The sequence below is a fragment of the Mesocricetus auratus genome, unplaced genomic scaffold (genome assembly GCF_017639785.1).
Source record: "Mesocricetus auratus isolate SY011 unplaced genomic scaffold, BCM_Maur_2.0 Super-Scaffold_100018, whole genome shotgun sequence".
NCBI classification, from domain to species: Eukaryota; Metazoa; Chordata; class Mammalia; order Rodentia; family Cricetidae; genus Mesocricetus; species Mesocricetus auratus.
The window spans coordinates 20,236,437-20,250,695 of record NW_024429199.1 but is presented as its reverse complement, the minus strand read 5'-3'; the positions used below and the strand labels follow the sequence as shown (position 1 = coordinate 20,250,695).

General features: G+C 36.0%; 1 protein-coding gene across 3 annotated transcripts in view; it reads right to left on the bottom strand.

The window, feature by feature from the left end:
* Lama2 (laminin subunit alpha 2) overlaps nucleotides 1-14,259 on the bottom strand; it is a 549,107-nt gene that overhangs the window by 194,512 nt on the left and 340,336 nt on the right. For all 3 annotated transcript variants that reach the window (XM_013110210.3, XM_013110209.3, XM_005065788.4), the window contains exons 20-22: nucleotides 11,680-11,786; nucleotides 6,842-7,022; nucleotides 3,403-3,539 (exon numbers count right to left, since the gene is read on the bottom strand). In XM_013110210.3, coding sequence (XP_012965664.1) covers nucleotides 3,403-3,539; nucleotides 6,842-7,022; nucleotides 11,680-11,786 — 425 coding nt within the window. The remainder of the gene's footprint in view (nucleotides 1-3,402; nucleotides 3,540-6,841; nucleotides 7,023-11,679; nucleotides 11,787-14,259) is intronic.

Genomic DNA, 14,259 nt, shown 5'->3' with positions numbered 1-14,259 from the left:
GCAGCTTTCTCCACCCCTCCTAATTCCTCCCAGACCTACCCCCAGCTTTCTCCATCCCTCCTAACTCTTCCCAGACCCACCCCCATATTTCTCCACCTCCTCCTAACTTCTCCCAGATTCACTCCCTGCTTTCTCCACCTCCTCCAACTCCTCCCAAACTCACCCCCAGCTATCTCCTACTATGTGTTCTCTTTTTAGACTTTTAAATAACCTGTCAGCTCCAATTTGTGTAGTCAGTGTACTCCTGGTGTGAGGAAGCCACCAGAGCATGGATGCCTTACAAGGAGCCACACCTTCAATAAAATGGATGCTTCCTCCCCTAGAAGCCGTCAACTGTCCATTTCTCCTCACGGTGAGGTGGAAGTTCATGAACTCCTTCCTTTTTATCATATGTAAAGATAGTTCCCATCTATTCAGTCAAAAATATAGTCTACCTGTCTATGCAGGACAATGTCATGAGGCCAAAAATAGAGCCCATCTATCTACAGGACAATGTCACGAGGCTGAAAAATATAGTCCACCTGTATACACAGAACAATGTCATGAAGCTGAAGAGGCCACACTTTGTTGCTGCATTACAGGAGTCCTAAACTCAGGGTGACTGACTGGAAGGACTGCTACTACCTTTTAAAATGCCTTAATTTACCACTTTAAACCATCCAGGTACAGTTTGACTCTCATTTTACTTGGACCTGTTACGTTTCACACACACACACACACACACACACACACACACACACCAAAATACCTACCTCTGAGTTTAAATGATTATACTATAAAAGAAACATGAATAAATAAATAAAACACACAAAAAACAGAAAAATGGTTTTAGACATTGGATAATAAAGTATAAAACTATTATTTGTGAGCAAAGAGAAAGAAATGAGACTGTGACTGGAGGCAGCTTCCAGGCTGTAACACTAGAGAGAAGAATCAAACAAAAGCCCAGCAAAGAGCTGAGCTGAGAGACAGTGGTACTTATTTAGAAAACCTGTTTACAGGAGCAAACAATATACTCAGAAATGGAGTTTTGCTGTGAGAAGTCTAGAGACAGACAGGAGAATGGTCGAGATTTTGGTTGAATTCCAATGTACACAGGGAAGAAATGGAACTCTGTGGTGGGAGAAAGTAAAGCTTTGAAGACATTGAGGAAGAAACATTTCTAGACATCATAGAAACCTTAGGTTGTTTAATGGTTCTGATTATAAGATGGGAGAAATTCCACAATGAATTCGGTTATCAGAAGGGTTAGAAGGAGACTCACTTGCCCTAGATTTATGCTTGTTTGTTTGGCTTTATTTTTTTAGTCACCTTCCCAATGAAAGCATAAAAGCAAGGTTCACAAGTGTCCAAATGATCAGTGAATAAATAGTGTAAATGAATACAACAAATTATAAAATTCATTTTTACCTCAAGTTGCCCAAAATACTGGGAATGAGAAACAAGACCGAAGGACTTATAATATGATTTTTTTCCTTGCTAGGAAACCACACTGATGAAAACATTATACTTTTCACACAATTATATAAGAAAATATAAGAGTCAAAAAATCATGAACATGAGACCAATTACTTTAATAACGGGACCAAGTTAATGCAGTAGGAAACCAGTCTTTTCAAGAAATGATGTTGGAAAAATTGGACAGTCATAACAAAGTGAATTTTATTACCTCAAATTAGGTAAAAATTGATACTAAATGTAAAATGTGAATCTTAATTTAAAAGCTAAAATTATAAAAAAAAATAAAAAAATCACAGGAAAAGAAATATTTAGACTTAGGCAAATAGATTCCTCCAAGGAAAAATATAAGAAACAGGATCCAGAAAGGAAATGATACAAAAAATTGTTTAAACATATAAAAATAGATGAAGATACTAAGTAAAAAACAAGTTACATTCTCGTTGTGTGTATGTGTGTGTGTGTTAAAGAATGTGTATTTAGAATACACAAAAGCCTCTTCTAATTGTTTTTATTAATGAAAAACTTTCTCAGAATAAAAGTGAAGAGAACATTTGTAACAGAAGTTCTAAAATAATACACATACATGGCAAATAGCTAATTAAATAAGCAACATGATCTCCAACATTGTTTAGAATTAATAAACTGCAAAAGATAGGAATACACAACCAACTAAATACAATTAAAATAGTCAGAATTGCTGGTGTTTGCAAAGATGTGGAGTATTCTTAGGAGAAATTAAATTTTATGGTTTATGAATATACTGGTGAATCCCACACTAAAGTTAATAGCAAAGTTATTAATGAATGTTCCAAACTGTCTATCAAAAGTAAACAGATGAACAAGTTACAGTAAAATATACAATGTAATATTATTAAACAACTAAATACAACAAACTTGTGATGTTTTCATTATGATGGATAAACTTCAAAAGCATAAAACTAAGGGATGGAAGGCAAATCAAATTCTCTTTCCTTGAGACAAGAAATAGAAAACAACAGAGTATTATCCTATTTTCGTAAAGATGAAGAAATCACCAGACCACGCTATTAGAAAGCAGCAATGGATGGGTGAAGGAGAACTGATTTCAAAAGCGGCACAGGGATGGCTAATTTATTGCAATTCTTGGTCAAGGCTCATTGCACTTTAAATAAGTGAATTTTAATCTCATTTAATTAGTATTTGACAAAAAACCCAAACAACAAAGAACCAAACAAGCCGCAAATGCCCCATCTTCCTGAAGTTCCTCCTTTCCCTGGGATTTCTATAGGACTAAGTGTGTGTTGATTCCACTTTTTCCATATCAGAGTCTACAAGTCCTTAGGGCTTCTCCAGTGTTACCTCCAAATCAGTGGGTTCAGATGAGCTTAGCTCACTGAAGCCCACACCACAAGCTCATGGAAGCTGCCACATGGTCCTGAACTGTGGTGTCTTTCTTGAATATCTCTATAGCCATTAGCAGGTGATTCGCCACTGCTGATGCTAAGAGCAAGTCTTGTTTTGACATTTTTTTGTGGTCTATCCATAGGGAAAAGAGGATTTTTCTGACTCAAGGTAGTTAATTTGACTCCTCAGATTCCTTTTAATCACTCCTTGAAAATAAAACCAAGTTAATTTGGCACAATTTTAACATTATATTGGCAAACTAATTTTTCAGTCCATTTTTTCAGATATATTTTCTTATGTCTAAGAGTATGACAGTTATTTGGGGCTTTATTATAGGTTTATTTTCTCTTTCCCTTCTATTATGTAGGCATCATGCATTCAATTCATTAGTGTCTCTAACACAGTGAAATGGAAAGTAAGACCAGTGTCTTTAAGATAGTCTTTGATAATTCTATGTTATTTTGTGATATGATATTGAATTGAAATGTACAGTTATGGCCCTCAACTGAATGAAAACTCTGTAAGAAAATCATCAGGTGACAACAGCAATCCACTCACCTTACAGCCGGTGACAATGCTGTGGCCCCAGGTGTTGGGAACACACTCAGAACATTTTTCTCCAGTGGTATTGGGAGGGCAAATGCATTGGCCAGTTTTGGGGTCACAATTGTTGCCCAGATGCGAACAGTCACAAGCTTTACAAGTGAAGAAGAAAACAAAGATGAGTCAAAGATTCTTAGTACATTATTTGTTCTTTCCATTTTTTCACACTACATTTAAGAATCCTTGTGGGAGAGGGTATACATACTTTATTATTTATACCATAGTACAGTATCTTTCACAAAAGTGTCATATCAATAAATGCTGCATTTCATTTAGCAATTTCAAAATTTTAGCACTTTTTATTTTTCTATTAAATTTCAAGAAGGAAAGGACATCTGTTACCAAATCCTCTCTTAACTATCTTCTACCCAGATACTGTACAGTTTAATATTTTTGTCCATGTATTTATTTTATGTATTGATTTTTATAAGCCAGTCACTCTTTAATTAGAACAACAAGGGGCAACAGTCTCTTGGGGGCAGTGGGTTCTGTGATGAGGCTCGGAGAGCTTGGGAGCTCTGTAGGGCAGAAAAGGGAACTTTGAGGTGCAACCATCTATGGTCTATTATGTTGCAGTCTCAAAGTTGTAAATCCCAAAGGATCTAGGTATGTTGTCCCCTTTGTCAGGAGCTCCCTAACTACCTACAGATGCTATCAGTGACTGACTTGCCTGTTCAGTGTTTCTTGACTCATCTGAGGCTTTGAGGTTATCATCTCTTTATTCCAGACCCCAAGAGACTACAAAGGGAAAGGAATTTTGTGTTCATCTGACTGTTTCCTGCTGAGTAGGAGTGGCCTCAGGTTTCTGGGACTGTCATAAGTTCTAAAGGGTATTTAGGTAGTATTTATTTCAAACTTATGAATGTTTTCTTTACTGTAAAATGAACTTGTTTCCTGATGACTTTGCTTTTCCATAAAACAAACATACCCAACATCTAAAATCCAGTGCATCGTGTGTGTAGTTACAAATAACAGAATATATTCCAGTTTCATATATATTTAAAAAGCATTCCATTATAAAACTTTCAAAGTAGAATTATTTCTATTTACTTAGGACATGATTTAGTACTTTAATTCCAAGGATTCTTTTTTTCTCACTAGAAATTAACTTGTTCTCGAGGAATGTAAAAATTGGGTTTCAAAAGACCCTCAAAGCCAACCATAATAAGTGATGTGTGCCACTTAGTGTGTAGACTTAAGTCAACTTGTAAGAATATAATTAAGCACAGCACTTCATTTAAAAAATTATTACAAGAAAATAAATACCAAATATTTGATTTCAATTTGAAGAACAATGGTGTGGGAAAAGTTTTAATTGGTTAGCTGATGGTTAAGTCATTTTAGTTGAGTCTACTTAGGTATTTGATTACGTTAAATTTAAAGGGTCATAATTATGATTACTCAAAGTGTTTCATACCAGCTGTGAATGTTTAGCACAATGATTGACACAAAGTAAATGCCAAATAAATGCCAGTGGTTATTTTCTTTGCTATTGTTATTGTTTTCTCTAATGCTAAGATGATAGATTTGTTTATATATGGCATTCGTTATGAAGAAAAAATAGCATTATGTTGAACTTTATGTACTAAGAAACATGTTGGGCCAGCTGGATCATTGTTTGGAAATCAAAATTCTCTAGGTAGAATTTCAGTGTAATTGTAAGACAGGAAAACTTGAGCAATGACTTAGTTTTGTCTGTCAAAGCACAATGTGTACTACAAGTAACACTGTTAATAAAAACAATTTTTGTAAGAATTGCACAGTGCTGATAGTCAGCCATTACTCTAAAGCTATTATTAACTCAGTGAATTCCTACAAATCCTAATGACCTAGACATTATTGATATCCTAGGCTAGAAGACAAATATTGCAGAAAATGTAGTCAAATCACACATCCAAGGTCATAAAACTAGTTACTGATGGAGCCACTAGGTACATATAGGCTATTTGGTGCAAAGAATAATACTCTCTTCTTTTGTATTCTTATGAAATACCTAATTAATTAATTCCCAGCCTGATCATGTTTTGCCTCTCTCCCTCTTCTCCCATTCCTTCCCTCTATCCACTCCTCTTCCTTTCTCTTCAGAAAAAGGGCAGGCTTCCCATGGATATCAGCCAGCCATGACATAAAAAGTTGCAGTGAGACTAGGCACCTCCTCTTCTATCAAGCCTACATGAGGCAAAACAGTAGGAAGCAAGGTTCCCAAAATCAGGTAACAGCTGAAATACACCATTTCTTCTACAAGTTGCTTTTTGTCATGACGTTTTATCACAGCAATAGAATCCCTGACTTAGATAGCTCTGCATTAATTCATATCATGTTAAAATATTAATGAGAATCGCACTTAAAGAGCAGAATATTTTTAAGTGGTTCTTTATAATTTTAGTGCTTACAGATATTAGCTTGGAGATCACACAGGTCTTAGAATATATCTAACACATCACAAATGTCTAAAAATGACTTTCTTTGATGAAAACCATATGGTTAAAATTCAGAAGATGCTGTGAAAGATACTGGTACTTAAAATACTTTGGAATATTATTTCTATTCTCACAGGAATTTGCTATAGTACTCAGTGATAACATTTTAAAAGCTTTCCATGATGCTGAGAACACAGTACAGAGGTAATAGCTGTAAGTTAATGAACATAGAAAAAATGTGTAGTTCATTTCTGTGGTTGTTGGAATGCCACCAATTCCAAATTAATGATATATAAATAAAAGCTGATTTCAGTCTGTACTTTTAGTCCTATTGTGCTGACTGATTGTGTGTGTGTGTGTGTGTGTGTGCTTGTGCATATGCATGTTTGTGTGTTTAGTTCATGATCTGTGTGAAAGCTCTGGCTGGACATAAGACAAACATTCTTTCAGGGAATCATGTTAGAAATTTCAACCTGCATTCTCTCAAGATCCAACTTGTTTCTCACCCAGAATGTAAAGCCTTCAAAGTCAGCTTTGATACAAGCATAGTTTTTGTGTCACACAAACAAACAGCAGCAGCAGCAACAACAACAAAATCCTTAATTCTTGCGTCTGTTTGTGGTAGGAGAAGTCAAGATGTCTGCGTTTGAAAGGGGAATGAAGGCAACACTGAATATCAGAAATCTTCAAGCCTTAGAATCCATAGGAATGGAGGATACAAAGGGGCACCTCTGCATTGGGGTCTGCTGATTTTTGCTCAATACTTGAGTGCATAGTAACAGGCAGGGCAGTGTTTCCAGATGCGCTGCGTTCTATTTGTTAATTATTTCAAATTAACATATTCATTACTTTAAATATTCCTCATCACATACTTGTTTTCAACATACATTTCCTTTAACAGGACAAACTGTTACAAGAGCCAGGAGTATAAATTCCAAAATTGAACGCACAGGGCATTAGTCACATTTACAGACCTGTACAGCCTCCTTCCTGGAAGTTGAAGTAGCCATGGGCACAACGGTCACATTTCTTCCCTGCTACTCCAGGCTGGCACCAGCACTGCCCGTTGTCTTCACAGTCAAATGATTTGGACCCAAAAGAATTGCAGTTGCAGGGAACACACCCCCTTCCCAATTGCAGACCAAAGGTTTCAGGCTGGCACGGAAAAGAAAAGAAAACATAAATGTCAGCAAATGAACTCATACCGAAACAAGAAGCAAGAAATCTAGAGAGCAGTCGGCACTGAGGAACCCAGGCCTCAGTAGGCTCTCTTGTGGCTTTGACAGCTGTGTTTTATTCAGTGGACTTTCTATGTTGACCAAAGGGAAAAATACAGTTACTTTGAAATGTTATAATAATTAATTATCAAAATAGGCACCATGTATCCATCTTATAGTTTTATAAGCCTTTCTATGATATTCCTTGGTTCTAATAGCAATATGAAGTAGATTATGCATGACATTTCTGGTTTTAACATAAAATTTTACTCACTTTACTGTTAACATACTAAAGTGGTTACTTTAAGACTTTATCAACTGCCTAATCTTGATTCAAATGCTTTCAATATTATTGATCAGCATCACAGCCAACAAAACCAGTCTGTGAGAAAAGATTATGCATGAGGTTAGAAAGGTAATGTCAGGCCTTTCATCTAAGTTTTAAACTATAATACCGTATTTACCTGCTCCACATCATCTTCTTACCCAAGCTTGTATTGCCAGCTTGGAGACATTCTTGAAATACATGTTACCAGGCCCAGGGTAACTATGATTAAAAATACTGGTGGTTTCAGAAATCATTACTACTATTAGAAAAATGAAAGCCATATATCATACTTAAAGCACACCACTTTTCTTTTTATAAATATAAAATATGTCACATTATTATGGCATTTTAATCTGGAAAATTACTCTCTGTAATTACTTCTTTGTCAAAATAATTTGTATTTAGGAAAATTAGACTTCATAATTACTTCTTAGTAAAAATTAATCTTGCCATTTATTGGGAATCACCCAAAGAGAAATGAATAAGCTTCATTAAATTTTTTAATGTTTTGTTAGCAGTATTAGAAATAAATTTGAGAAATTAAAATTATAATGAGAATTAGACTTAAAATGACTAGCTAAGAATAGTTGTATTGTTTAAAATGTACAATGAATTGATTGAATGTGATAATCATGTTAATTTTTATAGCTGGCTTTATTTTAAGTTCTAGTCATAATGCTGATTTCACCCTACTAAAGTAGGAAGTATGTAAGCAGTAACAACAATTAATATTTTTTAAATTGAGTTCACCTACTTAAATAAAGTTAAGACTGATATTATTCACAAAAATCGTTTCAATGTAAAATCCTTAACCTTAGAGAGACTATCAGATATTAGAAAAATGACTAAATAACAAGCATGCTCAATACAAATTGTTTATCATATCCTGTAATTATGGTGACACTCAAATCTTCACTGTTAGAGAAGGTACTGAATAAATTAAGTTATAGTACATTCATGATATAAAATGGGAGGCAATTAAGTAAAATGTATTTTGAAGCAGTTTTAATGATAGGAATACATGTATGACTCAACACCACATAAAAATTCTAAAAAGCAGCATATACATTATCTAGACTGTGATTCTGATTACATAATGTACAATGACACACACACACACACACACACATCCACAGGCACATACACACCCAGGTACACACCCAGAAACACAAACACAAACATGGAAATACACTCAGACATATACATCCAAATACACACTGAAATACACACACACAGCTACAGGCACATACACACCCCCACACAGACACAGACAAACACATGGACACTCATACGCACACACACACATACACACCTTCAAATAAACATACACACATGCACACGCACACACACACATGCGCGCACACACAGACACACACAGAGAAATGTACACACAGAGCCACACGTGGAAACACATGGATTCTGAAAGTCTAGATGATAACAGGCTGTTTTTAGAATCAAAGCAGAAACTTACATTTTTATGTGCTATTGTTATTAATATTGAGTGTATGCTGTATACATGCAATACTAGTGAGAGCATGTGTCATGTAGAAGGGGAACAAATTCCATGAGCTGTCATCTCCTTCCACTGTGAATTGGAGCCTGGAACTCAGAGTGTCAGGCTTGAGATCCAGATACTTTCACTCTTGAGCCATCTCCCTGGCCCACTATACTTAAATTTTTAAAATATCTGACTATAAAACTTTTCATTGACCATTGTATTATAACTTTCTTCATATACTAAATTCGATTGTAAAGGCATGACTTTACACTCATCTTTCCTGAATTGTCCACATTTAGCAAATACACACAAATATACATGTTTCTTTAATGGATGAATCAAACATATAAAATGGATTTCTGAATCACAGTTGTCATTAAGAAAATTCCAAAGTTGACTATGTAAAGAAATATACAAAACAAATCATTGCTACAATCCTTTTCTGTCGTTTGTATAATGTAGTTTAAAAAACTGAATTACACCCAAATAAAACTACCAAATATCATAATAAAATAATAAAAATTTAATAATTTTGGTACTCAAATTACATTCCAAAGTACAAAGATAACTCTCCAATAAATACATCTAAGGGACAGACACTTCCAGTCTGTAACTGAGATTCCATGGAAACTCAAATACAGGAGTTTTCATCCTGTCCCCACTGGAAGCCTGATGGCTCCATCATAAACTCTCACTTGGGTTGGTAACAAAATCTAGTAGTTGTTTGTTACTTCCTGTGTGCCAAGCACTGTTCTCCAACTCTAACAAATACCAACTCCCAGAATAGTAGTCTCAGATGGCTGTACCTACTATCCCTTTTTTACACAGTGATGCAACATGGGCTCATAAAAGTGAAATCTGAGGTCACCATTGCGACAATCAGGCAATCAGTATCCCAAATTAGTCAGCCTGGCTTCAGAGTCTATACTTTGTTTGTTTGTTTGTTTGTTTGTTTTGGTTTTACGAGACAGGGTTTCTCTGTTTTGGAGGCTGTCGGTCCAGCCCGGCCTCGAACTCACAGAGATCCGCCTGCCTCTGCCTCCCGAGTGCTGGGATTAAAGGCGTGCGCCACCAACGCCCGGCTATACTTTGTTTTTAAGATTTGTTTTTAATTATATGTGGTGTATCTGTGTGTCTGTGTATATGTGTGCATGTATGTGTGTCTGTCTCTGTGTATGTGTCTGTATGTGTGTGTGTCTATGTGTAAATGTGTGTATGTGTGTGTGTCTATGTGTACATGTGTGTATATTCATGTGTGTTTGTATGCCTGTTTGTACATGTATGTGCCTATTTGTATGTGTGTGTATCTGTGCATGTGTCTGTGTGTGTATATATGTCCGTTTGTACATATGTGTATGTGTACATGCACATGAGTGAAAATGCTGGGGATTCCAGAAGAGGTCGTAGATAAACTAGAACTATGGTTACAGGTAGCCGGCTGTGAGCCAAAAAGTTAAAAGTTTTCCTCACTTTGTGTCTGTTGTGCATTTAAAGAGTATGTGTCTCTTCTGCTTGGAGTGCGCATGAGCAAAACGTTAGTTAAAATGAAATGTCAGGCTTATGTTACTTTAATGCTGTTAATTCTCCAAAAAAGTCACTTTTGATACCTTGAACTTCCTTCAACTAAATTTTTTTGGTTTGTCCTTAGACATGCGTTCAAAAATATTTTATTTTCTGTGCATGTTTTTTGCCTGCATGTGTGTGTGTGTGTGTGTGTACCACATTGGTGCAGTTGCAGATGATTGTGAGTTAGGTGTTGTGAACCAAACCTGGGTCCTATGGAAGTGCAGTAAATGCTTTTAACTGGCAATCCATCTCTCCAATCCCCACAGTCATGCTTAATGGAAACTTATGCACTTAAATGCAATTTTAAAAGCACAAAAAACATCAAGTCAGGCATTGCATAATTTCTGCATTTGAAGTTTGCACACTTAGCAAACAGCTTGCACGCTTAGCGACCAAAATTATCTGGTAAAAGGTTTCTGAGCCACTTCAGCTACAGCCCAAGAACACAACATGCCCACAAAGTCATGCAGTGCCTACCAGCACTGGGGTCCGATAGGTTCCCCTGGGGCACCCGCTGGAACCGCTGGAACCCCACCTCCGAGGAGACCCCAGCACCCGCTGCGCTCTGTGCGGTTGCTCTTCCGGATGATGCACCTGCCTGCTGAGGTTGCACTGTTTCCCTACAAAGCCCGATTTACAGAAACATCTTCCCGTCATATCACACTGTGGTGACACAGAACCCAAGGGACTGCAGTCACAGAGCTCACAGAATTGCTTCGCTGAGTCCCACCACGTACTGAGCTTTAAAACCCAACAGAAAGAAAAAACAAGGAAACAAGCTAATGAGCATATGGTATTATTCAAGAGATAGAAGCAGGGATATTTTGAAACTTTCTACTAAAGGCCAGTCTGATGTCTGAAAATTACTTGCTTGAATAACAAAATGTATCTATGTGACAGGATCCAAAGTTGACAGGCTCTCCTGAAGGAACCACAACACAGGGCAGAGCCATTGCTGTAAACGGATACTGAAAATAACATTCCAATTGATGGGATATTTCATTTGACTTATGCTACAGCAATCATTATACAAATTTGCATATAGGACCACGGGCCAACTGCAGAGTACAGTAAATTTTGTTCTTGTTGAGAAAATGTTTCACTGAATAAAGATATTCCGTTTTTAGAAGTAAATAATTCTGATCCCCATGTTCAGTATGTGTATGGAATTCATCACTGAAAGGAGGTGAGAGTGGTCCTTACCTTACACTCATCGCAGCGCCTCCCCTGCACGTTGGGTCTGCATTCACACTGCCCAGTTCTAGTGTCACAAATCTCCGAGAAGGAGCCATTGGTGTTACAATGGCAGGCTGCAAAGACAGGACACATGGCAAATGAAACTACGGTTCTACAAATTCCCAACATAGATCGAGTAGCTCTTACCTGAAATCCTTGTGACTAGAAGCATCTCAGGCACGGAATATATTTTAAGTATTGGAAATATTTGCATAGACTTCTGTGGTTGCACATCCCTGATCTAAAAATCCAAGACTCAAATCTGTAAGGGAGCTGTTAAATAAAACAGTAGCGTCTGGGAACATCAAAACCCAAGCTGAGTACTCCTTCAAACATTCTGTTATTTAATTGCTGTGGCATCTCTACATATAAAAGACATAGTTCACATATGCTAGGCACATCACACTACTAAAATATTAATACAATTGCTACTATAATCTCAAAGGTGAAGACAATGAAGTAAAAAGAAGCAATGACATATACAATGTCACCCATTTAGTAAGTTTTAGGAGAGATCCAGGAATCTGCTTGAGCCATGAAGTCTCTGTTTCCTGAGTCAATGCTATTTTACCTCTTCAAAAATGCATTGGGGTAACAGATACTTGTTATAATCTCATATATAAAATATGTATCCCTGGAAAGTTGAAGCAAATTTAAGGTATTTTCAGTATCAATAGTCCTCTTGACATAGCATTAATGTCATTTTAAATAAAATTTAACAGGATGTTTATTTCCTATGTGCCAGTTTTTGTGCTAACCTCTAATAATAATAATATATATCCCTTTTATGGTATGAATGCTATAAGAAAATTTAACATTAAATAGGAATTTAACATTATAATTGCTAAAACCACTTATATTTTACATGTTTTTATTTCATCTCCAAATGTAGAAAACATACTGGTTTTAGCTACTCTTCATTAACTTTTGCATTAGAAAAATCTTATAAAGATATTCTGAAACATATAACTGAATAACTCTAAGAACTATTTTGTTTCTCTGACAAAGGTAATAATTGTTGGCTTACTATGCTTTTGGCAAGTCTATCTTAATGGTATACATAATTGCACTGATTCCAGAATAAAACTGTGAGGAGAAGATGACATGGGATTTATTCATACCAGGCTTTTTCAATATGGTAGAACATCATGGGTTATAAATACATTAAAAATAGGTGCTTTGTCATCTTATGATATTATGCTGCTCACTTGGTTCCAGGTTCTACTTCTCTTAACCATTTTTTTTCTATAATTTTCTTGGCCCTCTTCAATCAAATATTAGTCTTCAGTGTCTACTAACTTGAGGCCACTAAGAAACTGGCCCGGGCAATTGACCACTCCTTTACCTTAGTCAAAAACCCAAGGAGAGTATACAGGTAAAGTGTAAGAGCAATAAGGGAAAATGTATCATCATTTAAAATTCGATTTCATGTGAACATGAGAATTGCTCTGCATATTGTAACTTTGCATAAATTTCAAGAGCACGTTTGCAAATTTCAAATTATTTAGAACCACTAACCCCCTCTTTTAAAGGTAGGAACTATAAAATTAAATTTACCAGAAAGATGGTGGTAACTGATTAATGCCATCTAAAAATAACAAAAGCAATAGAGTTTGTAATTATCTATTGAGAAATAGGATATTCATGAAATTTATCTTGACAAAAATAAAGCATTTTATATTCAGAAACCTTTTTGTGTATTTGTATGTGTTTTTCCATATGGTCCTATTATGTAGCCCAGGTTGGCCTATGTCTCTGTGATCCTTCTGCCTCAGCCTCCTGCTTTCTGTGATTACAGTGCTTAGCATCACAAGTTATGAACTTGTTTTGGATGAGGGCTCACTCTCTATGCATACAGAAGATATTATAGCCCTGAAAAATATTAAAATATTCACTAAAGTAATATATAGACTTTAAATCAAATTATATGCTGAAGAGACTTAAAAATCACAACAAGATCTATACTTCATGGCAAATGGTACTCAAATGGATGATGACTTTTTGGTTGTTTCTGTTCTCATATTTTTCTCTGTTCTCATAGGGTTTCATGCCACAGGTCATAACAAAATGAGTGGAATGTCTAGCTTTGTAGAGAGAGTTATTAGGAGACATATAAAGAAGCCATGAAATGGCTAATTAGACCTAGAATTAGTGAGCCATTAGTACACACAGTTACCACAGGGACCACTTTCAAAGACTGATAATGGCAAGTATCTCCACTATCAAGGGCTTACCACATCCCCTGTATATGTTACATCTACTAATCCTCAAAGACAACTCATGACCCTTTGGATATGAGGAAACCATTCCTTGAGTCCCACAACTAGGGACTAAAACTCCCAGGTGTTCCACATAAACATAAGACATTCTTATATTCCCTGATATTTCACAGAAATGTCAAATTCCACAGTGTTTAAAGTCACTCTGATCTTGCGGGAAATTTTGTTTAGAAAGTCAGTTTGTGATTTTAACAAATGCCAGTTACTCCAGAGAGTGATTCTTTTTTTTGACTTAACAAATTGTCATTCTGAAAGGACAAAAAGCTAA